The sequence below is a fragment of the Sciurus vulgaris genome, assembly GCF_902686455.1.
Source record: "Sciurus vulgaris genome assembly, chromosome: 17".
NCBI classification, from domain to species: Eukaryota; Metazoa; Chordata; class Mammalia; order Rodentia; family Sciuridae; genus Sciurus; species Sciurus vulgaris.
The window spans coordinates 16,529,094-16,556,389 of NC_136478.1; the positions used below are offsets into that span (position 1 = coordinate 16,529,094).

General features: G+C 38.2%; 2 protein-coding genes across 5 annotated transcripts in view; one reads left to right on the forward strand and one right to left on the reverse strand.

The window, feature by feature from the left end:
• Positions 1-637: 637 nt before the first annotated feature.
• Positions 638-27,296, reverse strand: part of UTP4 (UTP4 small subunit processome component) — a 28,591-nt gene continuing 1,932 nt past the window's right edge. For 2 of the 4 annotated variants that reach the window (XM_079116861.1, XM_079116862.1), the window contains exons 3-17: positions 25,408-25,599; positions 23,813-23,897; positions 22,208-22,297; positions 17,969-18,180; positions 15,890-16,061; positions 15,697-15,788; positions 13,889-13,985; positions 12,799-12,863; positions 11,130-11,252; positions 10,528-10,684; positions 8,041-8,147; positions 6,101-6,196; positions 3,269-3,454; positions 1,633-1,743; positions 642-851 (exon numbers count right to left, since the gene is read on the reverse strand). In XM_079116861.1, the coding sequence (XP_078972987.1) occupies positions 735-851; positions 1,633-1,743; positions 3,269-3,454; positions 6,101-6,196; positions 8,041-8,147; positions 10,528-10,684; positions 11,130-11,252; positions 12,799-12,863; positions 13,889-13,985; positions 15,697-15,788; positions 15,890-16,061; positions 17,969-18,180; positions 22,208-22,297; positions 23,813-23,897; positions 25,408-25,599 (1,902 nt within the window). In that variant the 3' untranslated portion in view covers positions 642-734. Of the gene's footprint in view, positions 852-1,632; positions 1,744-3,268; positions 3,455-6,100; positions 6,197-8,040; positions 8,148-10,527; positions 10,685-11,129; positions 11,253-12,798; positions 12,864-13,888; positions 13,986-15,696; positions 15,789-15,889; positions 16,062-17,968; positions 18,181-22,207; positions 22,298-23,812; positions 23,898-25,407; positions 25,600-27,296 lie in introns of all 4 variants that reach the window. The other 2 variants (XM_079116864.1, XM_079116863.1) reach the window with 2 other exon arrangements.
• LOC306647504 (ubiquitin-conjugating enzyme E2 variant 2-like) lies at positions 8,975-10,176 on the forward strand. Its single transcript, XM_079116929.1, has one exon. It carries the CDS (start codon positions 8,985-8,987, stop codon positions 9,420-9,422), a length of 438 nt encoding a protein of 145 aa, XP_078973055.1. The 5' UTR covers positions 8,975-8,984; the 3' UTR covers positions 9,423-10,176.

The following is a 27,296-nucleotide window of genomic DNA, read 5'->3' on the forward strand; positions in this document are numbered from 1 at the left end:
CAATGTCAAAGCAGGTAGAAGGGAACAGAAAAGGTGATGTAGATGGTGGGCTCTTGAGTCCCTACCTCTCCTCCTACCCTCCAGCAAAATCCCTGCCTAATGTTTCCTTACCTTTCAAAACTGGCATATGACAGGTGAAAAGATGGGTAATGGCTGATTTTTTTTTCCCTTTAAAATAAAATGTCTTTTGGCAGTCAGCTGTTAATTTTATTTTAAAGGGAAAAAAAAAAATCAGATGGAGCTTTTCCCTCATAATGCTGCAGTTAAAATTCTTCCTTGAACCATGAGGCTGATTGTGGCTGTTTGTTAGTGGTGAGGCTATCTTTAATACGTCACCACAGTCCCCTGTGCTCCAGGGTGATGCCGGACATGTTCCCATGCCTTTGCATAGGCTGCACATTGGCAGGAAGAGGCAGTCAGCTCTTTGAAGATTCAGGCACATGGTAGAAAATAGAGGGATATATCACCTTTTTTTCTGAGTCTGAGATCTAAAGAAAACAGGAAACTGGAAAAGCTAGATGAGTTTATGGCTACTCACCACATTATCCCCACTGTGAATACCTTGGAGTTTTGTAGGAAATCTCTCACTCACTTTTACCCAGTGAAGGGAAATTAATGCCCAATGTTTTAGAAGATAACATTAATAATGACTAGTTCTAAAGAATAACTTTGTTTTATTATCATGATTTGTGAAAAGAAACAGAGTAGACAGTTCAAGGACACAGTGCCCTGTTCTAGGTTCCAAATTTCTTCTTTTTGATGGGTGGTGGGAGTTGAGCAATGATGTCATCCAGGGGCCGTTCTACTGCCACGAGTGTCCTTTCATCCAAAAGATCCATGAAGAGTAAGGGCTGCAGAGAGATGACAGTAAGGCCACCAGGAGTTATAATCTAGAGATAGTTCTGAACAGACAGAACTAAAAGATTAGCCTCATTCAAAGTTCAATGAAACTAAGTCTAACCATTTTTCCTGAATGTAGACTCAAAACAGTAGGAAAGGGCTGGGGTCCTGGCTCAGTGGTAGAGCACTTGCCTAGCATGTGTGAGGCACTGGGTTCAATCCTCAGCACCACATATAAATAAATGAGTAAAATAAAGGTCCATCAATAACAACAACAAACAATTTAAAAAAAAAACAAAAACAAACAACAACAACAAAAAACAGTAGGAAAGGTTGTGAGCTTTTAACTGAATCCATCCATAAAAAATCTGCATAATAAGCTCAATGGATATGTTTAATATACAGTGAAAAGAATAGAAAAAGAGGAACTCCCAACAAATTCAGTGACTTGCATTTGCTTAAAATTCAAATCATGGAACATTCTCTAACAAGAAGTCAAATTAAAAAATAGCTTTCACCCTTAAAAGATCCCCCGACCTGCGTACCAACATCATTTCCAATGAGGTTAGAGGTTTTGTACACCTGCCTCTAACCTAACCTCTCACCTACTAATTCAAGAACAACAGAATAGAGACACAGGGATAGATAACCTCAAAATGGTCACTTGTCTCCCCCAAACCAGGATCTCTGCATATAAAATGAAGGTGTTCTTTCTTCTAATTGTGGAGCTTATTACATTTTGATAATATCAGGAAGCGTCAGCCATGCAAAGTACAACACAAGATGTTTTACCTTATATATTTTAGAAATTTTAAAGGCATGGGCTGTGCGCCTCCGGAAGACATCTGATTCATTTGTGGGAGGAAGTGGATTGTAGAGTAAGGTTTTGTCATTTGGAAGAGGCTAAAAAGACAAAGACACATTATTTAAAATGTTAGTTTTATTGAACTTGCACAGACCAAAAGGACTGCAGTGGTTTTTCAGGCCAACACCATCATCCAACCACCACGTTGATTATTCACTACCTCCTTACTTTACCTCTATTTTCTTTACTTTGGGAAGACAACTGTGGAACTATTCCAGTCAAACTGCAGTGAAACAGGGCAGGAGGAGGCAAGAAATCACTTGGTACACCACACTGGCAGGATCAAAGGGTCCAGCTAAGGCTTCTGGCCAGTCTCATCAGTAACACTTTGTCAGAATGGAACAAATCAGCATGTGCAGAAGCTCAGCCCACACAGGCTCTGTGCTTTCTGGACTCTTCCCCAATAAGATCACAGACTGGCTATCTGACTGAAGTTCTCCCCAGGTGAAACTTCAACACAAACCACTCCCAATGATGTCACTGACACCTCAAGAGATGGCCTCTGGCCAAACAAATGATATTTCCATCTCTGACTTCCTTGGGAAATAGTTGTGCCCAGTTTGAGGAAGTGTGGACTTATCACCAGGGCTTGGGAAAAAGCCATCTGGGCTGAGTTACAGAGAGGCAAGCGAGTGGGAGGGGCCCTTCCTGTATCACTCATCTTGCAGAAGGCACTTGTCAGCCAACTCTGCTTCCCACACCCACAAGACACAGGGCCCATAAGATGAGTTTCAGTGACACATCCCTATGCACACCTCCTTTAGAACCATCTGCTGGTTTCCCCATGCTCCTTCCACCCCCACCTTCACAGATATACCAAATCAGCCAAGGTTGGTTGTAATCTAAGCCTGAAGTTCAATGCTGATATGGCCATAGCCCACAACACTCTCCTAGAAAAGCAAGCCCCTGCCCAGTAAAGACATGTATTTGGAGTAAATCAAACAGCAGCTAGCAAAGAAAATGCTCACATCTGGGCTGGGGAGATAGCTCAGCTGAGTTTGATCCCCAGTACCGCAAAAAAAAAAAAAAAAAAAAAAAGAAAAAGAAAAAAGAAAATGCTCACATCCTACCTAAATCACAGTCATGAAGAAAGGATTTTTCTGACTGGACTTTTTCAAGACTTTAAGACCAATTCCTCCCCGCTGTAGGATCTTCAGCCAAGGGATACAGTGGTCAAAACATCAGTCTGTATCTAATTTAATGAAACCACATTATTCAGCCACCCCAGGATTTCATGTTGAAAGTAAGTTTCCCATATCAGTGATGTTCCATGATAAGAGTCACCTTGTGAATATCAACCCAACACTTTCCTGTTTAAGTTTGTGTGCTCACTGGCAAAGTAGAAAAATAGTTACAGCAGGAAACACCAGCACACAAAGGCTAACCCCTTCCCTGAAAGCCTCCTGAGAATAGGAATGCAAATAAGGAAATCTGTCAAAAGCTGCTTTCCTCCAAAGAATATACTAGGAACCTTTATTCTAATTCTTTCTCTCACTAGCCTCTTTGTGAATTTGAAGATTCCTAAGTGAAAAACATTCAGGGAAAGGGTAGTGTAAAACTCACCAATGACTTGTCAATGATGCAGAACATGTAGGCATCGTGGAGGAGGATGTGCATTGGTCTCTTGGGGTGAAAACTGATGTGTGTGATGGGAGTATCCCTTTGAAGCCAAAGATGGTGAAACCCCTGTTTCTGGATATTCCGGCTCCACTCTGTGTATTGTTTTTCTGGGATACTGTACTCAAATACCTGACAAAAGTAATGATTCATTTGTGCGCTCAGTTTTTTTAAAAAAATATAAAGGTAAATTACAGAATAAGAGAAAAATTATCCTGTAATCCTCTTTTTTTCTGATATGGGGGATTGAACCCAGGGGTGCTGTACCACTTGTATCACTAAGCCACATCCTCAGTCCTTTTTATTTTTTGAGACAGGGTCTCAGCAAGTTGCTTGGGCCACCCTAAGTTGCTGAGGCTGGCTTTAAACTTGCAATCCTCCTGCCTCAGCCTCCTGAGTTGCTGGGATTAGAGGCGTATGTCTCCATACCCAGCTCCCCTGCATTCTTGGTATCTCTCTTCCAAGACAAGAGCAACCTTCAATTTCTTTTCCTTTTTCTTTTTAAAGTGGTACTGGGGGACTGAACCCAGGGGATTTCCACTACTGAACATCCTCAATCATTTTTAATTTTTTATCTTTGAGATAGGATCTGCCTAAGTTGATGCTGGTCTCAATCTGTGATTCTACTAACCCCGTCTCCGCAGGTGCTGGGATTACAGGTATGTGCCATCACACCCAGCTAGACTTCTATTTCTTGCTCACATTTTTTCAGAGACTTTTATGCATGTATGATGGTAAAATACTATTCTTTACCATACTTTTTAAATTTATCCTTACACTGTGGAGACTGGCACCTACTGATACATACACAAATCAATAAAGCCCCCCTTTCTCTTTTATATTTAAAAAATTTTTTTTAGTAGACACAATAGTTTTATTTATTTATTTATATGTGGTGCTAAGGATTGAACACAGTGCCTCACATGTGCTAGGGAAGCACTCTACCCCTGAGCTACATATAACCCCAACCCTTATATATTTTTTAATGAAAAAAAAATTTTTTTTTAGTTGTAAATGGACACAATACCCTTATTTTATTTATTTATGTAGTGCTGAGGATCGAATCCAGTGCCTCATGCGTGCAAGGCAAGCATTCTACCACTGAGCTACAACCCAGACCCCTTATATTTTTTTTTTTTGTGGTGCTAGGGATTGAACCCAGGGCCTTGTGCATGCAAGGCAAGCACTCTACCAACTGAGCTATCTCCCCAGCCCCTTATATTTGTTTTTAACAGACATAACAGTTATACTTATTTATGGAGTACAGTGTTGCAATTCAGTACATGTACACAAAATATAATAAACCATGGTAATTGGCATTTCCATTTCCTTGAACATCATTTCTGTTTGTTGGGAATCTTTATGCTCTCCTCTAATTGTTTTGAAATATACAACTAATTTTTAATTGTGCCCTTTTGAAGAACACATAATAATCAACTCACTTTATGGATTCATCATGATTTACTTATCCCATCTGCTATATGGATATTAAGTTGCTTATAATCTTTGGCTATTCCGAACAAGGCTGCAATTAATTCTCCATTAAAATGTAAAAGACACAACTGAAGACATATAGGAAGAATGCCTAGAAGTAGAAATTCTGAATCAAGTCTATATGGACTTAAAAATTTTGAAGATACTGCCAAAATGTCCTCCAAAAGTGTTACACTAATTTATGCAATTCATCAGAGGGCTGCTTTGCTGATAACACTTTATTAACTCTGTAATCTTTCCTAATCAAACAGGTACACCAGTTTTAAAAACTGAAAAACTTACAGAACCAATGGGCAGTAAAAGATGTCAGGTAAACATTATTATGTGCGACAAAAACAAGGCTGCAGCTTCACTATCTTTCAGCCCTTGGTCAAGGACTAAATGAGAGATTTGTTTTTGGACAGAGTTTGTGTATCTGAGTGTAAAAACCCATCGCAGTAATAAGAAGCATTTGCCTAAAGAGCTACTCAAATGTGCTCCCAGATCATATTTAATCTTTCTAAGAGTTCATTGGCGTATGTGATGATGTTTCTTATCTCCACTTCACAGATGAGACAGAAGTATTGATGATGCCTGATTTCCTCACCTGAACAAGTAAAAATGGATTATACAGGGGCTGGGGCTGGGCTGGGATCAGTGGCAGACCACTTGCCTAGCACGTGTGAGGCACTGGGTTTGATAACTAGCACCACATAAAATAAACAAAATAAAGGCATGTTGGGGCTGGAGTTGTGGCTCAGTGGTAAAGTGCTTGTCTAGCATGCGTGAGGCACTGGGTTCAATTCTCAGCACTACATATAAAGAAATAAAATAAAGGTCCATTGACAATTAAACATATTTAAAAAGAAAAAAGAAAAGTTTAAAAAAAAAAAAAAAGGCATGCTATCCATCTGCAACTACCAAAAAAAATTTTTAAAAAGGGGGGATTATACAATTCTTTAGTCACTTTAATTCTCAAAATCTTATCATGCCATATCCAGTTAAAGACCTGAGCCAATGTCATCTGTTAGTCTAAAATAATCAGTGGAATGAGCACATCAAAATTCCTTCATCCTCCTGTGTTTCTGTGCTCTAAAATCTGTTTCACCAGGCAAACTGCCTGTCAAACCAATGGGTACTGCTGGCTTATGAGGAGTCCAGACCACACACAGAAGCTTCTCTTCATACAGGAGAAAATACCTGTAGACACACCTTCTGAGAAAAGTTCCTTCAACCATTCATTACCTCAGCTTCCAGGTTATTATCTAGTAGAAGGGAATTAGAAAGCACTAAATTTTTTCTTACCTGCTGGTCAGAATGAGCAATGACAAGGTTGTTGGTAATGGGTGCAATGGCCAGAGCAGTCACTGGAAAATTGTAAGCAGGTACTGTGCAGTGAAGCTGGGAAAAAAACAGAAAGAAGGGGTAACTCTTTAGAGTACCTTTTCTCAAGAAAGGCTAGATGATGTAGGTCTGTTGTTTTTTGGTGTGTGTTTGTTTATCTATTTATTTATTTATTGGTACCAGGGATTAAACTTAGGGGAACTCACACTGAACCACATTCCCAGCCCTTTTTCTGTATTTTATTTAGAAACAGTCTCACTGAGTTCTTAGGGCCTTGCTAAGTTGCTGAGGCTGACTTTGAACTCGAAATCCTCCTGCTTCATCCTCCTAAGCTGGTGGGATTATAGGCATAGGCCATGATGCCTGGGTTGTTTTTGTTTTTTTGATGCTGGGCTTAATCCCAGGGGCTTGTGCGTGCAAAACAAGTGCTCTATCACTGACCTATACCTTTAACCCCTGAGTAGGTTTTCGTTTTCCTTTTTTTTTTTTTTTTTTTCAAAAAAAATTGCTCCTTGGAACTCAAAAAGAATTCTACAGAAGTTTCCCTAAACTTTAGGCATTTCATCATCAATAAACTTGACTTCATTTTTATTTTAAAAGAATGTACATGTAATATTTAGAAAACTGACAGCATCTGCAAAAAATTCAAGAGGCAAGCTTTTCCAGCCAGGTGTGGTGGTACACACCTTAATCCCAGCTACTAGAGAAGATGAGGCAGGAAGCTCTCAAGTTCAATGCCATCTGTTGCAATTTAGAAGACCCTGTTTCAAAATAAAAAAATAAAAAGGTCTGGGGATGTGGCTCAGTGATAGAGTGCTTTAGGGTTTAATTCCCAGTACCATCAAAAAAAAAAAAAAGAGTACAGCTTTTCCTTCTAAATAATGTCTGAATGAACTGCTCATAAATATGCCACTGAACAGGAAACCTACAGCTCTAGTCTACACTGGGTTTAAAAGAAATTAATGCCTAGGAAGGATATTTATGTACAAATGCAAAGTATGTGTGCATTACACAGAAATGTTCTTTTATTTTTGATGCTGGGGACTGAATGAGCCTTTCACATACCAGGCAAGTGGTCTACCACTGTGCTACTCCCCTAACCCACAAACATCCTTTGAAATAGCAGGTGAGGCTCCAAGGCAAATGTTCAGTAGATGTTCCTGTCACCATATAATAAAGATCAAGTTCTGTACACAGTAACACACAAAACTATGAAAACGTATTTTGGTGTCTATAAACTTCAATGCTTACTGAAAGTTTTGAATAGTTCTGATTTTAATGAGAAAGATGAAGACTTGTGATAATTTGTAACTCAGGGTATGAATATCAGTTTTATTACTGATTGGTAAAAAAATGTTATCCCATTATTGTTTTTTCAAATTTCTGGTTCTGTTTGATTTAAAAATACCTTGAAATTATGAGGCGAGCCATGAAAGGAAAACTATTATTTTCTCCAACCAGTTTTCCATGTATATCAGAATACTCCCTCCTTCAAATGGACTCATTATCATTACCCACATGTCCTTAAGTTAGAATTTCAATGTATGAATAGTTTCACTGTTTCCACTGACTGATTTAACAAAATAAATAAAAAATCTAAAACAGGACATATTTTTGGTTAAAAAACAAATTCTAAGATGAGTGTTGTGGTACATGCCTGTAATCCCAGCAATTTGGGAGGCTGAGGCAGGAAGATTACAAGTTTGAGGCCAGCCTTGGAAATTTGGCAAGACTGTTTCAAAAAAAAAAAAAAAACAACAAAGAAAGGGTTAGGGGATATAGGTCAGTGGTAGAGTGCTTGCAGAGCACGTGTGAAGCCCTAGGTTCAGTATTCAGCATTGCAAAAAACAAAACAATAACAACAAAAAACCCCGGATGCTGCTATGAAATCCTGCACTCACCTTTAGATGCTTTACATTGTACACATGCACTCCAGCACTAGTTCCTGATGCAGCTAGCCAATTCCCATCTGAACTGACTGCCAAAAGACACATGGCCTCCACTGTCCCTGTGAGAGAAAGAGAACAATTAAGTATCTGAATTCACAATGTCCACAGCCAGCCTTCCCCTGAAGATGATGACAGAAGCCAACCAGACCAAGAAGAGTTTTAAATCACTTTTAGGATAATTTGTTGAGATTTTTGCAAATTAGTTCTAAATGTTAACTTGTCTACTTTTTAATTAGCCAACCCTCATGTAAAAAGACCAAAGAGGAAAAAAAAAATGAAGACATCACTTGCTCAGATCTGAGTAAGACAGTTTTTGTGCCAAAATATGTGCTACATGAACTCCCACAAACAATGAAAAAGCTTTCTAACAGGACATACACCAGTGGCTAAAGGATGGGTGGGGATTCTAAAAGCATAAGTCTAATGAGTTTTGTAATAAAAAGCATATAAGGTACTTGATAAATGCTGTCAGTTTAATTTATCTGACCCCTAACTAGGAGGTTTCTCTGTATGTTTCTAGAGCAGCTTACAAATAGGCAGAGTTAAAGTCCAAAGAGTTGACTTCTCAGGCTGATGGAGACTACATGAGAATGAAACAGGTAAAATCCAAGGGATGGGAAAAGTCCATGAGAAGTATCCAATTGCTAATTTAGCTGGATGCTAAATCTAAGGCACAACAGTTGACTCAGCCATAGTCACACTCACTCAAGCAACTCATGCATGAAAAAATGGTTATAAACACTAAATGAACGCAGGTAATGAAACTGTGCGCAAAAGGATATCTTCACTTTATACAAACAACTAAACAAAAAGTGACATGTCTTCAAAGTCCCCACACACAAACACATTAGAAAATGCCAAAAAATAAAGGGTAGTTATTGGGGCTGCAGGAGAAGATGGCGGTCTCCACAGGAGTTAAAGTTCCACGTAATTTTCGCTTGTTGGAAGAACTTGAAGAAGGACTAAAAGGAGTGGGTGATGGCACGGTTAGCTGGGGACTTGAAGATGATGAAGATATGACACTTACAAGGTGGACAGGCATGATTATTGGGCCACCAAGGACAAATTATGAAAACAGAATATATAGTCTGAAAGTAGAATGTGGACCTAAATACCCAGAAGCTCCTCCATCAGTTAGATTTGTAACAAAAATTAATATGAACGGAATAAATAATTCCAGTGGAATGGTGGATGCCAGGAGCATACCAGTGTTAGCAAAATGGCAAAATTCATATAGCATTAAAGTTGTACTTCAAGAGCTAAGACGTCTAATGATGTCCAAAGAAAATATGAAGCTTCCACAGCCACCAGAAGGACAAACGTACAATAATTAATTTTAGTGAATCTCAAACTTGTCTTAAATCAACAACCTTCTACTCATATTAATGTCTTGATTAAATATCACAATGCAAAATACCCACACATTAAGTAAAAGAATTCCAGCTGGTAAACATGACCGGGACATTTGTAAGGATATATTTAATATATGTACACCCATTATGTTTTCAGGTAACAGGAGGAAAAATGTAGCACAATTTTTCTTTCTCTTGTTAAGGCACTGTCATTTAAACATGAACCTGGAGTACTCGAAATAGAATTCAGGTTTACAAGAGGAAAGCATGGGAAGAAGTGTCAGATGGCAGTGGAAACTTGTGTGTTTCTGAAAAGTAAAATCTCAAAGAAAACAGAAATGGCATGCTTTATCCATCTTGCTCAGTGAAAGAGCTGCAGTTGAAATTGTTTTAAGTAGCAGGTACAATGAATATTGTCACAAATTGTGGTAATTTTTGAAGTAGTGTGGGTGCTGACTACTAGTAGTATCAAAAATATGTTCAGGATTGTTTTGATACCTGTATTTATAATAAAAAATGTTGGGGGGGGTCCATGAATTTCTGTTAAAAGCTGTTCCTGTGTGTTACATGTAACAGACATGGTAAATATTTGTTTACAGTCTTTGTTTAATAAACCATGCATTTAAGTTTAATTGAAGTCAACAAAAAGGAAATAGGTGTATGGATATGTGATTTTGAGATTAAAGTTAGTCTTAAAATGTAAATAAAATGTGGAATGTGTCCTCAAAAAAAAAAAAAAAAAAAAAAGGGGTAGTTATTTCTGGGTGAGGGGATTAAAGATGATTTTTAACTTTCTTCTTTCTCTGCTAACGAAATTCATAAGAAGGATGATAAAACTTCTCTGGCTCTAAATAAGGAATCAAAAACCCAGTGAAAAAAGAGTAGGTGTGAGGAACATTTCAGATCTCCTCCAGCATCTTCATCTGCCAGATACCTCCTCCTACTTTAAATTGCAAACATGTGAGTGAGTGTATTTGTCGGGTGGGAAGAGCATGCAGGAAACCCCAACACCGAGGTCTATGAAGAAAAAAAAGTTACATTCAAAACTCTAACAACTCTCCCCCATGGCTAGTTATCAAACTCCTACCTGACTGAGGCTGGAAAGTATGGAGGTGCTTGAAACTTCCTTCCAACAGCTGAAAGATATGTAGAGACCCTTGATTTGATGCCACAAAAAGCTTTTTTGAATCCTCAGAAAACAAAATCTGAAGTGCAGAGCGAAGGAACGCTGGCATTTTGGAAACCTTTGGGAGAACCAATAGCAAAGACCAGTGAGAAAGAAGGTAGACCTACAGCCCAGTGAAAATCATCACATCCAGGCTTAAATTACACTAACACCTCCCATCTCTAAGCAAGTCAATCAACTCAGGCCCTGGAGCATGCCTCCTGTAACTTGTGTGTCTCCCTTTTCATAATGACAGCAAATGCTCAACTTCCTGCAATGGAACACTAAGCTATATATGAAACCACTAAGCAGGAAAGCATACACTTTACTGCTACCTCTGGCATCTTCCTACCCCTCTCAAAATATAAATCAATTCAAAATAACAATAAAAGACTGTTTTGTAACAGCTGTCTCCAAATAGCTTTTCACTGAGCAAGAATTTTCATCCAATTCATTTCCACCTCATGCAGAAATCACATGTCTAGGAAGTTTTTTATGCAACCACACATTGGACTATGACTTACCCTTTTGAGGCTTATGTTGTCATGTTCATAATTCAACCGATAGAGGAAAACCCGAGACACCGTGGAATAGGCTATCCAGCTTCCACATGGGGAGATACAGCTGCAAATAATGTTCTCAGGCCCCTGACAACAGTAGGAAGCAAGACTGAGAGTGTAAAAATTTCTCATGCTTTTGCCACTCTGGACATTTCCACAAATGCCTGTACATAATTCTCATAAACTATGTGTCACTATTATTTCAAATCTTTTTTTTTTTTTTTGCAGTGCTGGGGATTGAACCCAGGGTCTTGTGCATGCAAGGCAAACACTCTGCCAACTGAGCTATATCCCCAGCCCTCACTATTAATTCAGAAGCAGAGAATCTAACTGATGTGACTTTGATTTCCAAATCCAAGAACAAAGGTCTATCAATACTGTGTACTTACCTGCCCCTTTAAGTAATTCACAGGTAGCTTTGTACTAAACCCCAACCCCAACTTAGAAACCAGAGCAGGGAGGCATTTAATGCAGAAAAGCTTGGGAGGATGGTACTGGTTTTCTGTTTTGCCTATTAGACCCTGCTTTTAAAATCTGCAAGAACAAATGAAAGGGCTGGGGTTATGGCTCAGTGGTAGAGCGTTTGCCTGGCACATGTGAGGCACTGGGTTCCATTTTCAGCACCACATAAAAGATAGATATCATGTCCATCTACAACTAAAAATATTAAAATGAAAAACATTTGGAGAAGAAAGAAGAAAAGTACAATGTAACATTTATAGAATTTTTTAAAACTCAGAAAACAAAGTGATGATTTCCTTCCTTCTTTTTATCTTGCAGTAGTGGGGATTGAACCTAGGGGCATTCTATTGTTGAGCTTTTTATTTTTCAGACAGGGTCTCACTAAGTTGCCCAGACTGGCCTTAAACTTGCAATCATCCTGCCTTTACCTCCTAAGTAGTTGGGGTTTACAGGCACATGCCACCATGCCTGACAATTTCTTTCTCTCTCTTTCACACACCCTAAGAGGAAAGGATATGGAAAAAAGGCTAATAACTAAACAATAATTTCAGATGATGAGAATAAAGAGGTGGTAAAAATATAAACTACTGATATTGGTTGCTTTGTTTTTCTTTGGTTTGTTTTGGGAATGCTAGGGATTGAACCTAGGGTTTGGTGCATGCTGGGCAAGGACTCTGTCACTGAGCTATATTCCCAGCTCTTAAATTTTATTAGACTGTGATCACAAATATTTGTGTAATTAAAGATATTTTTAAAAGAAAGATAAAAGCAGTTTGTAGATGCAGCCCTATTAATGTAAAGAGGACATATACACATACACCCAAAGGTGGAAACTTTTTCTGCATATATAAGTTGTTGGCAGTGCTGATCCCTAGGAGGGTATAGTGGGGGAGGATCATGATTCATTGTTTATCCTTTGTACTATCTTACTATTTTCATAACAATATTAAGAGGAGGGTAATAACCAATTTCTTTTATATATTCATCTAATAAATACTGAAAGTCCAACTTATCATCACAGGGCAATCCAGCTCTGGATTTCCTTCATTCGAACAGTTTTAGAATTTACGACACTTACAAAGTGAACAAAGTAACCCTCAAAATTCAGAATGGGAAAAACATTCTAAATGTTTCCAGGGCCTAACCACAAAGGGTTTGTAACCCTCCTTACCTTTGTCTTGAGATGCAGTAAATGATCTGCATTTTTAGAGAGCGGAAGGGTATCCCCATTCTTGCCTGAAATAAGAAGATTTGCCTGAATTTTTTCTTATCAAAGGAAGATTATTTGTACATTGTTTTCTTCTTAAAAAGTAATTTCTTGGTAGAATGGACTGTCTACCAGTTGAAGCGCACAACTTTAGGGATATATGGAGAGAAAAGCAGTGAGTACTTCTATCCTATGATACATCATCGAACATTTGAAAGTCTACTCCCCAGTGGCATGCTGGTGGGTAAAAGAGGAGTTTGCAAGATCTCAACTTTACTCCACTTTAATAAGAGGACTCACACATTTCCTTAATAGGACTCAAAAAATTCTACTAGGTTGTCACTCCAGCAAGATCCACGTGACCTTTGTTTCAATGCAGAACTGTCACTACCCATTATTGCATTTTGTCATTTTTTTTTTAACAGACTGCTGCCATCTCAGTCAAGCTAGGGCAAACTGTGACCCTACAATCCTTATCTATTATACTCTGCAGTGTACCGTATAGACGTTTAAGCTTTAAAGAGATGATCCAGTATTCTATGCAAGATTTTTTTTTTTTTTTTTTTTGTTCCAGGGATTGAACCCAGGGGCACGCTTAACCACTGAGCCACATCCCCAGCCCTTTTTATGTCTTATTTTATGTCTCACTAAGTTGGTTAGGGCCTCACTAGGTTGCTGAGGCTGGCATTGAACTTGTGATCCTTCTGCCTCAGCCTCCCAAGTTGCTGGGATTACAGGTGTGCACCACTGCTCCTGTCTCCTACTCAAGATTTTTTCACTATAATTTGTGTATTTATTTTTATGCATGGAAAAACCATAAGTTCCCTTCAACACAGAAAAATCTCTTTGCATAAGTTGAATATAAACTGCAATTCTGATTTTTAGTATTCTCTCTACAGTTATCTCTTCTTTCTTTTCTTTTCTTTTTCTTTTTTTGCAAATTGGGAATCAAACTGGGGGCCTCATATATAATAGACAAGCACTCTACAGCTAAGTCACATCTCCAGTCCTATGGTTTTCTTATTGGGGGAAAAAAAGCTTTCTCCTGTCTTACCTGTTGCCACTGTGGATCCCAGTCGCCAAAGTTCCAAGTGATGAGCAAACTGGAAGAGTAGAAGCTGCTTCTTTTTAGAACAAGAAATGAGACATCGCTGTAAGGGAGAATTGAAAAGTTATAAAAAGGCCAGGGTCATTTTCTGCCTCAGTACCAGATGCAGCAGCGACTTTTTAGCACATTTTGAAATCCACTGACTTGATAAACATTTCATTAACTACTACCACAGGCCAGGCCCTGTCCTAGGATTTAAGAACAATTAGTGACTAAAAACTGTTACTGCTCTCAAAAAGCTTCTGGTTTAAAGGGGACATAAGTAGGCAATTCCAATCAGACATGATGGCACAACTCTATAATCCCAGCTACCAAGGAGCTACAGCAAGTAGCTCCTAAGCTTTAAAGCTTTAAAGCATGGAGCAATGAATAGAGTTGCTTTTCAAACAGATCAATGGAGAACAGCAAGTATGAGGCCAGTCTCAGCATTTAGGGAGACCCTATCTCAAAATAGAAAATAAAAAGGACTGGGGATGGAGCAAAGTAGTAGGCCACCCCTAGGTTCAATCCCCAATACCACAATAAAGAAACAATTATGCTACAGTATGCTTAAAAGCTTAACATGCCTGAGTACAGCATACAATGGAAAAAAGTGGAAAGGACATCTAACCTAGCCTTGTGGAGGTAAAGATAAGAGCCCAGATGAGGTTCGCTGGTAAAGATTAGTCAGGCAAAGGAGGCAAGGCAGGATGTTCTAAGGACGTCAATGGTAGTGAAGTAGTTCAAAGGTCAAAGAGAATTCAAGGGAATAAAAACACACTTTTCAGAATGGCTAGACTGTTGGGGTGGGGATGCTACAAATGTGTGAAAGAAGAAGCAAGGGAAGCTGAAGGACCAATCTGAGATCAAGACAGGTCAATATGCCACACTGAAGAATGAGGTCTCTATGCTGCAAGCAACAGGGACAAAAAAGCTTTAAAGCATGGAGCAATGAATAGAGTTGCTTTTTAAACAGATAAATGGAGAACAGGCTAGAATGACCAGATGGTAATGAAAGGAGATCACTAAGGAAGCTACTGTAGGGCTGGTGTTGTGGCTTAGTGGTACAGTGGTTGCCTGGTATGTGTGACGCCCTGGGTTCAATTCTCAGCATTGTGTATAAATAAATAAATAAAATAAAGATTCATTGACGACTAAAAAAAAAAAAATCCTAGAAAAAAAGGAAGCTACCGTAAAGGAATCCAGATCAGAAAACATACTAACCTAAACTAACAATGGTAGCACAAAGAAATAGTTTCAAGAGACACTAACAACTATGTCCACCCTCGTCAAATCATATAAACATGTATACTTTTATATATCATGTAACTCAAGAAAGATGTATGTATGTGTATTATATATGTGTATATGTATACGTACATAATGACAATGGGAGACGGTAAAGTTGGTGATGAATGGAATGTGGAAGCAGGTGTAGGGGAGGACTACTCACTTATGAAGATGGGCACCATTTACCTAGAAACTCTGGAAGCTTAGATCTTACTCTTTTCACTCAAAACAATAGAGCCCTCCCTTAAAAATAAACAGGATACCATAAACCACAATTATTTGAAAAGGAAATTATTTCTCCAGAAGTATACAAGGTGTTGCTATGAATCTCCTGCCCCCAAACATTATTGCAGGAGGCTTGCATCAGAAATAGAAGAATAAAGAAGACAACTATTAAAAAATCCCATAAATTTACCCAGCAAGTAATCTTACAGGACAAAGGATCAGGGAGATGAGGGGCCAACAGGGGATGGGATGATACTTACATGAGGAAAGGTGATTTTTCGGAGAGCAGCATCATAATTCTTTACCTCCACCTTCTCCATGAGAGGACGAATAACCAGGTGGGTGTCAGTGCCTGGGCAAGGCGGTGAGGAGGTTACAGAATGAGAAGTTAAGTATGAAAATAATCAGAGCTGAGCAGAGTAAAGCAGCAGCCTGACAGGGAGCAGGACCCACCTCCAGAGATCAGTGCAGTAGGGCTGTGGGCCACTGCACGCACATCGTGTGTGTGGTGCTGGAATGGTTTTGTCCGCACCCACTGCTTCTCACTGCTATTGGAAGTCACGGAGACCAGTTGAAAATGGAATATTGTGCCTTCGGCTGTGCCCACCACAAAACTGTCTTCTTGCTGAAAAATTACATCATGAGCAAGTACATGTGAACAAAGGAGGGTCCAGATGTAAAAATATTCTGAGACTTCTGTCTAGGCAGTTTAGGGGAAAACTCAAGCCCAGAAGTAGAAGGGAGATTCTGGGCGCTTTTTCCTTCTGGAAGTTAACAATTCCACTAGAGAAGCAAGGTCATCTATAGGTGACGATGCGCCCCCTACTGACAAAATTAACAATACCTCCAACTGTTTAAATTTTACAGTCACACACTGCATGTTTCAGTCAACAGGCTACATTCACAAAGGACAATGCTCACGTAAGATTAAAACGAGTTCAAAATTTTATATTATTTAGTGACATTATAGTCATCAAATGTTGTAGCATGAAACATCACTCACGTGTTCACAGTGATACTGATGTAAACAAATCTGCACTGCCAGTTGTGTAAAAATACAGCACATACTATTAGGTACACTACTTGTGTATTGTAGGAGGCCGTATCTACAGGTTTGTGTAAGTACATTCTATTATGTTCACATAACACCAAATGACCTAATACCATATTTCTCAGAACATGTCCCTGTCATCAAGCAACACATGACTGTATACAAACTAGGCTCTTTACAAAAGAGAATAAACAAGAAATACATTAGATCCTTCTGAAATTTAAATTCTAAACTACAAAAGAGATACCTGAACAAAGAAATCTATACCATGTTTTTTAATAGGAATGTTTAGCATGATAAAGACATTGCCATGAAGAAAATGCAGAAGTTTTACATAATGTAATAAAAATGCCAATTGTACTTTATAAAAAGACTTTCACTTGAAACTAAAAAAAGGTTTCTAGAATTCATATAAAGAAATAAATAAAAAAGACCCCCAAACCCAAATACACAAACAAAAATCCCAAACAAGAATATAACAAGATTATACAACAAAATAATTGAAAGTGGGGATTCATATAAATATTTGTTTATCAACATTCACAGCAGTATCATTTATAAGAGCCAAAAGATAGAAATAATGCAAATGACAGAAATAACCCAAACGGCCATTAATACATGAATAAACTAATACGGTGTGTATATACACACAGTGGAATATTACTTAACTTTAAAAAAGAATGAAATTGGGGATGGGGTTGTAACTCAATAGTAGAGTGCTTGCCTAGCATGTGGCAAGGCACTGGGTTTGATCTTCAGCACCACATAAAAATAAATAAAATAAAGGTATTAGATCCATCTACAACTAAAAAAAATTAGAAAAAAAAAAAAAAAAAAGGAATGAAATTCTGATAAAAGCTGAATATCCCTTATTTGAAATGCTTGGGACCAAGTATTTTAGATCTCAGAGTTTTTTAGACTTTGGAATATTTGCATAGACTTTACTGGTTGGAATTCAAAATTCCAAAATACTCCAGAATCTAAAACTTTTTGAGTGTTGCTCTTTATTGATGGTAGGGAGGCAACGTGTGGACATTGAGAATGGACAGAAAAGTGACTTGAACTTGCAATCCTCCTGCCTCAGCCTCCCCAGTCCCTGGGATTACAGGCACCCACCACCATGCCCAGCACCATGCGGTTATTTCCTAATGCCCCCAAATAGACAGGATGCATGAGAGCACTTGTACAGAGAGGAAACAGTACTTCTCAAGATTCTTCTAGGCTGCTTGTGCCCCATCTACTAGCAGACTGGATTAATTAGGAAAGGGGCACCTGAAGAAAACCTTGTGCTGATCTTTCAGAGAATTCTGTGATCATTAGATACCACAGAAACGGTGTGGGTATTCAGACGCATTTTCCCAACCTCATCTTCTTCCAATACAACATCCAAATGATGCAACAGTGTTTGTAGTGTGTCACTAACTCACACCACAATCCCTTCCATTTAGACATTAATTACTCAAAACTGGGACCCTACTCACATCTGCTACAGCAATGGACTGCACATCAGCATTTGCGATGAGATGGCTCTTGACAAGTGTCCCAGTAGCTGAGTCCCAGAACTGCACTTTCCCAGCAGAGTCCACACTTATGACTGTGCCATCGGACAAGAAGGCCACACCCCATACGATACACTTCCGCTTAGACACACCCATGTACTGCCTGTCCACAATCATCTTACGAATCGCACTACCTGAAAAAGAAGAAAAGCACACCTTTGGATATAACTCATTTCTCCTTCAGTTTTCAAAAAACGCTTGTGGCAGGCATGGTGTAAGTTAGTTGCCTGAACATAGTAAAGAGTAGTCATGTTGAACAGAGTCTTGAAACTCCAAAATGGTTACCTGAAGAGGAGAGGGGAGAGAGGGAGGAGGGCAAGATGGAGAACACAAATCCCTTGGAAATGAGATATGTGGGACATTCACTTCAATCTGGCCCATTGCACACATATATTACACTCTGCTCTTTTCTAAAACCCCATGCATGGGAAAGGGAAAGAAAGCAAGGAAGACAAAATTTGGGGAGCTAGAAGGTAGACTGGATGGTAACTGACTTAGCAGAACCCTGAAACTAAGACCCATGTCAGTCATGGGAAAAACCAAGAAGCCATCTAATTTCTACTATAGAATTCTCAGAAATTGATAACTCTAGACACTCTAAAAACAGGTAGAATGAGACAGACTTCATTACCCTATGCACACGTATGATTACATGAATGGTATGAATCTACATCGTGTATAATCACAGAAATATGATGTACCCCATTTGTGTACAATGAATCAAAATGCAGTCTGTAAAAAAGTCTTTTTAAAATTAAACAAAACAAAACAAAACAAAAAAACGGTGAAAGCAGGGGCTCAAAGGAACAACAGGTTGAAAGTAAATTTAAGGAGCTGGTGGGATTCTGAGAAGCCAGGCAACTCCCTAAACTCAATCTCAACAGACTGGAGAGTTACTCTCTGAAGAGGGATATAGGAAACAACTGAGGCGGGGAGTACTATATGAAAAACAGGATTAAGTGAAAATTTCTAACTGAATATCAAGTACACCAGTTTTCTTCTCTTCAGAATGCTTAAAAGCCAGAACTAAACTCACTTGGCAGGAAGAAAAACCACTTTTGAGGGAAGAGCTCAAAGGTAAAGCACATGTTCAGAATGCACGAGGCCCTCGGTTAAGCCCTAGTACAAAAACAAAAACAAAAACAAAACTTCTGAGGATGATGAATGGCCCAAGAGAAAAAGATCTAAAGATCCTGATTTCAGAAGTTCCCCAAACAACTTAGATTGTCTTTCAGGGAAGCCAACACTCAGCAGGCCCCACTGATGTAATGGTGAACACTGGAACCGAGGAAAGCTTCTAATATGAAAGGCAGAGGCCACATGAACTAATGAAAACAACAATAAATGAAATGAGGAAACTGGAAGTGTGAAGAATGCCTGACAAATAGTATCATCAATAGTCTTAAAAAGAGAAGAGTTCATTTATAGTTTAAAAAAAAAGAAAATGTTACGAAGAATAATATTCAGGGCTAGAATGTGATCAGTGGTAGAGCGTCGGCCTAATATGCACAAGGCCCTGGGTTCAATCCTAAGCACCCATTAAACAATTTTTTTTTTTTACATAAAACAAAAGAAATGGAAATGGCAAAACAAAAAGTTCACTTGAGGGGCTGGGGAAGTGGCTCAGTGGTAGAGCACATGCCTGGCATGTGTGAAGCCCTGGGTCCAATCCCTAGCACTGCAGAAAAAAAAAAAGTTCACCAAAAGGATTAAAATAGAAAGATATCAGGTATGGTGGTGGACACCTGTAATCACAATAAACAGTGCAGGGATCTGGGGGGCCGAGAGAGGAGGATCCCAAGTTCTGTGTCAGCCTAAGCAACTTAGCAAGAGGGTCTCAAAATTTAAAAAGAGTTGAGATGTGGTTCAGTGGTAGAGTGCTCCTGGGTTCAATCCCCAGTACCATGAAAATAAATAAACAATAAAGATGACAAACTTATAATATTAAAGTATACTAAAATATCAAAAAGATAAAAAATGGGAGTGAAAAAATAAGAAAAATCAGAAGACCCAATATCCAAATAATAAAATTCCTGAAAGAGAAAATGGAAAGAAACTCATCTACAAAATAATTACAAGAATTTCATCCATAACTGAAGAATAAATAACATGGATTTTGGATTAAAAGAACCTCTACAAGGTATCCAGTATAATTGATGCACACATCCCCCCCCAAAAAAATTTACACATCAAGAGCACAATTATGAAATTTCAGGATGAAAGGACAAAGGGGAATGAGGATGTAGCTCAGTAGTACAGCACCTGTCTAACATGCACAAAGCCTTGGGTTTAATCTCCAGCATAGATAAATAAATAAAGGGGATACACTAAAAGTTCCCATAAAACAAACAACCCAACTTAGGTGTTTGTATGTAAAAAGGATCAATTCTCAGAATGGCATCAGATTTCCTAACATGGAAACAGGGAATCATATACAACAGAGAAATAAAAGTGACCAAAAAATCTGTGAAAAATCAAGTTTCAGATCTCATGGTGGCTAAGACAGACAAGAATAAATCAAAAGGTCTAGGATAGACATATTCGAGGACACAAAAGTAGCTGGGAAAGTTGGCAAAAGCCTGTAATCCCAGCAACTCAAGAGGCTGAGACCACAGGTTCAAGGCCAGCTTTGGTATTTTAGCAACACTGTCATCAATTTAGCAAGACTGTCTCAAAAATTTTTTTCAAAGGGCTGGGGATATAGCTCAGTGGTAAAGCAACCCTGAGTTCAATTCCCAGTACCCTCTACCCCACAAATAGACCCATACAATTAGCAGAAAAAAAACCTCAGATGTGTTTGATCCTAATTCCCCCAACTGGGGAAAAAAAAATCTTTTTTTTTATACTGGGGATTGAACTCAGGGCCCCTCATGTGCTAGGTAAGTGCTGTATCACTGAGCCACAACCACAGTCTACAATTGAAAGAATTCAAAGATGAATGCGGAGGGGACAGAGAGCCAGCGAGGGAGGATGCTAAATAAAAAGTAAACAGGAAAGGAAACGTAATTTACTATGAGAGTAGTATTTATATAGTCATAATAATGAAAACATTGACTACTAATCTGAACAAAGTTACAACATAAGCATAAGGGGAGATCAGCAGAAAGGGTAGGTATCTGACAAGGTAGAAGTCAGTGAATAATGATAAAAACTGCAAAAATCAAAATATAGTATTGTAAGCTGTGGACAGCATAAATACCAAAAGAATCAGTCAAGAGCCTCAGTGGTTGCCTTTGAGGAATGGGAGAAAGGATACAAGGGAGTCTCCTTTTTTGTAATAAGTTTTGAATGTTTTGACTATATACATGTATAACTGTTAAGAAAATTTTAAATCCTAAGCATTGGGTGAAAAGAAAAATGAAACATGGTTTGCCTCCATATCTTGGGAGTACAGATGTGCCCATGTAACAAGGTGTAGTCAATGTCATCACTAAAAATTCTATTAGCCAATATTTCAGGCCAAGAACAGGAAAAAAAAAATCATGGTTCTATACCTTTCTGGTCTCACCAACTATGCAACCAAGACCTTACATTCCATTTTTATCAAGGACTGGGATATATAAATAGGCATTCTACTGATCACTCATACTAAATGTAGAATTTGTTATGGATGAATTCTACTGTGAATTCTTTTTTTTTTTTTTTTTTGCAGTACTGGGGATTTGAACCCAGGGCCTTATGCTTGCAAGGCAAGCACTCTACCAACTGAGCTATATCCCTAGCCCCTACTGTGAATTCTTATGATGAAAAAAATAAGGCATTCCACTAAGCAGCAGAGCAGTAGTAATCCAAGAAAAGGGTGAAATGCTTGGTACATGTCTCAGTTTGCCTATCTGTTTTTGGGGGATTGTTGTTTCTTTTTTTGGTAATGAGGACTAAACCTGGGGGGCACTTTACCACTGAGCTACATGCCTAGTCCTTATTTTTTATTTTGACATCAGGTCTTGGTTAAGTTGTGGAGGCTGGTCTTAAACTTCTTATTCTCCTGCCACAGCCTCCCAAGTTACTAGGATTACCACTGTGCTGGTTGCCTTCTCAGGTTTATGAAAAGCTAAGTCCTCAACGTCAATGACAGCATGACAAGTTAAGCCTTTGGAAACTCAGAAATGTGAATCTGACAAACAAAACCCACATCCCAAATGAACTGAGAAAAACAATCACCTGATTTGACATCAAATACACTAATGTAGTCTATGGAACCAGCTGCAATGTGGGTAGCAGAGGGATGCCAGCTGAGACTCAGGATGCGACCTTGGGATTTGTACAACAAAAAAGAAAGTGACATACACATAAATACTCAGCAGAAGATAACTGAGCACTCCAGGGCTAGTGCTCTACTGTCATTGCTCTCCCATCCACCACACTCCTGTGAAGCACTGTTTTATAACAGATAAGAAACTGCCTGGGATTCACAATGAAATATTTGATATTCTAATAATGTACAATGATTGATGGGAGTGTAAATGAATACAATCTATTGAGGGTACTCTAGTAGTTAATTAACAAAATCTAGAAGTGTGTATTTTGGGTGCCTGGTAACTGCACCATGAATTGATCAAAAAGAGATAATGGTATGAATGTTCAAAAATGTCTACATCATGAGCTTCATGCTGCTATTTTGATCAATAACAGACTGCATATATGACGGTGGTCCTGGAAGATCATATTGCCTAGTAACATCATAGCCATCTTAGTTTGTGTAAGCACATACTATATTGTTTATGACATTACCTAATGATGCATTTCTCCCACCCCCATTGCTAATCAACACATGACTGTATAAGAATTTTCACTGCAGCACCTGTTGTAAAAAAATAACATCCATCAATAGGAATTCGGTTAAAGACATTATGGAACACTATAAAATAAAAAGCCATGAAGACTGACATCCCTGACACAGAAGGATGTCTGTGATTTATCAATTGAAAAGAGTAAGATGAAAAACAAGTATAAGAACTTTTCTGTGTGTACTTGTTTGAATACATTAAAACAAAAAAGTCTAGATGATTAGTTTCAAAATGTTGCCTTCAGAGTGGAATGAGATGTTCATTTTCTATTTCACACTAGGTTAAAAGTGTATTATTTATTAAGAGCGTGTATCACCTTGGTAATTAAAAAAGAACACTCACAGATACTAAAAACAAAACAAAAATCTGATTAGCAGAGAATAAATATTACTAATGGACACAGAATACTGTTACTATTCTCTAAAAGAGGATCAGCAATTACATCCCATTACAGGTTTTTATAAATAAAGTTTCATTAGAGTACAGCCACGCTCATTCATTCAAGTACCATTTATGGCTGCTTTTAAGCTATAGTGACAGAGCTGGCAGAGAATATATGATCAGCAAAGCCTGAAATATTTACTAGCCAGTCCTAACGAAAAGTGCTTGCTGATCCCTGCTCTTTAGGTCAGTGCTGATCCAGTTGAACTAGGATTAAGAACCACAGCTCTTAATGATGAAATTCTAGTTTCAAGACTTTATGCACACTTGGTAAAACTTCACAAAAATAAGTGATAGTTAACAAATTGATGTCCACAGAAGTGTTAGTGTTCCTAATTTGGATTTTTGTTTTTTTTTGTATCGTTACTTCACTATGTTACACAATAGGATGGTTTCTAGTATATTCTCTGTGCTCAGATAAAATTAGGATGTAGATAAAATATTACCTGTAGCCATGGGAAAATATCCCATCCCCAGTGGCACAGAAACATAACTTCTTGTTAAGGCTATTCACTGCCCCACCAAAAACGACCCTTACTTTTCTGCCGATCAAAATTTCTTTCAAACTGGATTTTGTCTGGGGTGATTTGAAAGAGTTTCACAGATCCATCTTCACAGCCAACCTATTAGGGACAAAGAGGTAGAAAACAGAGAAAATAAACATGATTTTACAACTAAAACACATACACACACCTCATAAATATATAGATAATTCTTCTCCAAAACTATCATTTGCCCTGAAACAAAAAGTCTGTGGGAGAAAAAAAGTATTAGTATCTAGAAATTGACAGTAAATCCCTGACAGTCTTCATATCCCTAGCTAGAAAGCAGGGTGGGTGATATTAATGTTCTTATTGGTAGCCCAATTCGTGCACTTGACACATAACAAAAGTAGAATTTTACAGCGTATCTGGTAGAGACCCTAGCCTAAATAAAAGATCTACTAACCGTATAATCTAAAAGTGTATATTACCTTAATATACAAACCAATGCACATTTTAAAAAATCACAGACACCACAGAAAATTAAATCTCTGCAAACACTTACTCTAATGGCAATCATCCGCAACATTTTTGAGAAACTCAATTGAAACACAGTCACACAGGTTAACTTGCTGAAAAATCTCCCAAAACTTTTAATACTTGAAAGGATAAAACAGAATGAGAATAGGTTCAAGGTTAGCAACTTAACAAGACCTGTCTCAAAAATAAAACATAAAAAGGACTGGAATGTAAAGCACCCCTGGTTCAATTCCCAATGCCAAAACAAAAACAAACAAAAAAACTTTAAATGTAATACATGCATGGTACGTGTACATATATACATGCATAGGATTTTCTATGCTGTATTCTGAATCAAAATTTATCACAAACACACAGCACACCAAAACAAAAACTAGTCTCTACATCTCCCTGTTCAAATGAACATAGCTTGGGAAATACTGAACAGATTAACCCTCTCAACTAATTACCAATTAAACGAGGCCCAAGCTAGCAGCAAAAAGAAAGCAAGATGACAAGGGATCCTTTTGGGGGGGGAGGGTATCAGGGATTGAACTCAGGGGCACTAGACCACTAAGCCACATCCCCAGCCCTTTTTTGTATTTTATTTAGAGACTGGGCATCCCCAGCCCTTTTTTGTATTTTATTTAGAGACTGGGTCTCACTGAGTTACTTAGCACTTTGATTTTGCTGAGGCTGGCTTTGAACTCAAGATCCTCCTGCCTCAGCCTCCCGAGCCTCTGGGATGACAGGAGTATGTCCAACTTCCTCTGTCACTTTCTGTCCCACCGTTCCTGGCAACAAGGGATTTTTAATCCTCAATATTAATACCAACGGCTGGGATTGTGGCTCAGTGGTAGAGTGCTTGCCTAGCATGTGTGAGGCACTGGGTTTGATTCTCGGCACTGCATATAAATAAATAAAGAAAATAAAGGTCCATCAAAACTGATATATATAAATATATACATGTATATTTATATATAAATTGTATTAAAAACAGCAATACCAATCTTGGGGTAAGACTGGAGTTTCTATGTACCATAATACAACCTTATTCACCTCATGAACACAGGGAGGAAAGTCAAAAATGGGCACAAGAGAAATCTCAGTTTATCAATAGTTGCTTACTGACCAAAAGTTGAGAGCCACTGGGGCTGGCAGTCATACTCCAAATAGGTCCTCCAAAGGCATCCAAGGCATACTTGACATTTAATGCCTGTAAGTCATACTCAAGGATCTCTCCATTGAGTCCAGCACTAAAGAGTCGCTGTCCTTCTGCCCAACACAGAGCTTCTGTAGCTCGAGACTCATGACCTGGAAAAAACTAGAGAAACACCCAAACTTAACCTGTGAGGAATTCATCAGTCACCAGCATTGACTCTGAGTGGTTATAGGCAACATGGTGAAAATTATTTCTCTACAAATAACTAGTGTGGGATTTTGTTCTATCAGAAGATCACATCTATTAGACACTTTACATTGTAATTTTTTTCAGGTTCAAATGTAGTTACTTAAAATCACACTGTATAACATTGCTCCTTTTTTAAAAAAACTAGATCTAGTTCAATAAAACCCTTTCACCTGGCATGGCAGCACATGCCTATAATCCCAGTGGCTTGGGATGCTGAGGCAGGAGGATCAAGAGTTCAAAGCCAGCCTCAGAAACTTAGTGAGGCCCTGTCTCTAAAGAAAATACAAAAAAGGGCTGGGTATGTGGCTCAGTGGTTAAGCACCCCTGGATTCACTCCTTAGTATCAAAAAAAACAAAACAAAACAAAACAAAAAAATCCTTTCAGCAGAATAAAGTATACTCAAGTTTGGTTAGATGTATTCAATTGTACTCAATGTATCCGATTTCTTAAAAATTAATGCAACTACCTCGATTGGGTGATGGTCTTACTGCATGTGCATGCATATGCATACATAGTTTTTCTGTTTTGGATTTTTGGTTTTCTGAATTATTTCTCAATAGGCAGTTACAACTATGCTGCACAAGGGATATCTTAGTTTTTAATAAAAAAGTTAAAAAAAAATTTAAGTGTATAGAATATGGATACGAAGAAACATCATACAGTTGTACAATGTACTTTTATCCTAAGTTGTTTTTACAAAAGACTGGAAAAGTTTATAAAATAAAAAAGTTACAGAGAGTTTAAATTGGGGGGTGGGTGGTTATTGAGGATTAAACCGAGGGCTTTTTAACCATTGAGCCACATCCCAAGTCCTTTTTATTTTTTATTTTAAAAATGGGGTCTCATTAAGTTCTTAGTGTCTCAGTGAGTCGCTGAGGCTGACCTCAAACTTGCAATTCTCCTGCCTCAGTCTCCCAAGTCACTAGGATCAGACATTTACACCATGTCCAGCTAAGGTTAATTTTTTTACTGAATGAACCTGAAAAAGGAATTGTCATTTACTAAATGATAGGAATAGTCATGTACACGACTAACATGGTTCCTATTCTAATAAGATGTGAAGTTTAGCAGGGAAGGACACCAAACAAATACACAAATCATATAATTACAATTGTTATAAATGACAAATGGAAGAATCAAGTATGCAATAAATATGCATAGAGCACATTTTTCACACTGTAGAAGGTAACCTACCTGTGGAAGGCAATAAGAGGCAATTTTTATACTTCTATTAGTTCCTCAGGGGTCAGTTCAACAAGTCATTCCTTCCTAGGTTTCCTAAACCCACCTCTCACAGTAAGGTACTTTTCCACTAAGGTTTTATTTATAATAACATTGTTTCAACTTATTTTATTAATCAGAAACTGTATACTGATCTTTCTCCCACTTGTCTTTGAGCTTTGGGAAGACAGGGTCTCTGACATATGTCTTAATGCTCAGTACCTGCCACTCATTCATTTAGAAACATTTACAGATGCCTAAATTCCAGGCATGAGGCTGCTGGAAACTAAGTACAATCATTTACCCATCTCTTCTCTTTTGAATCGAATTAGATGTTGCACCTGAAGAAAATTAGTAGTCGGTGTCCTTGAAAACAATGGTGCTGCCT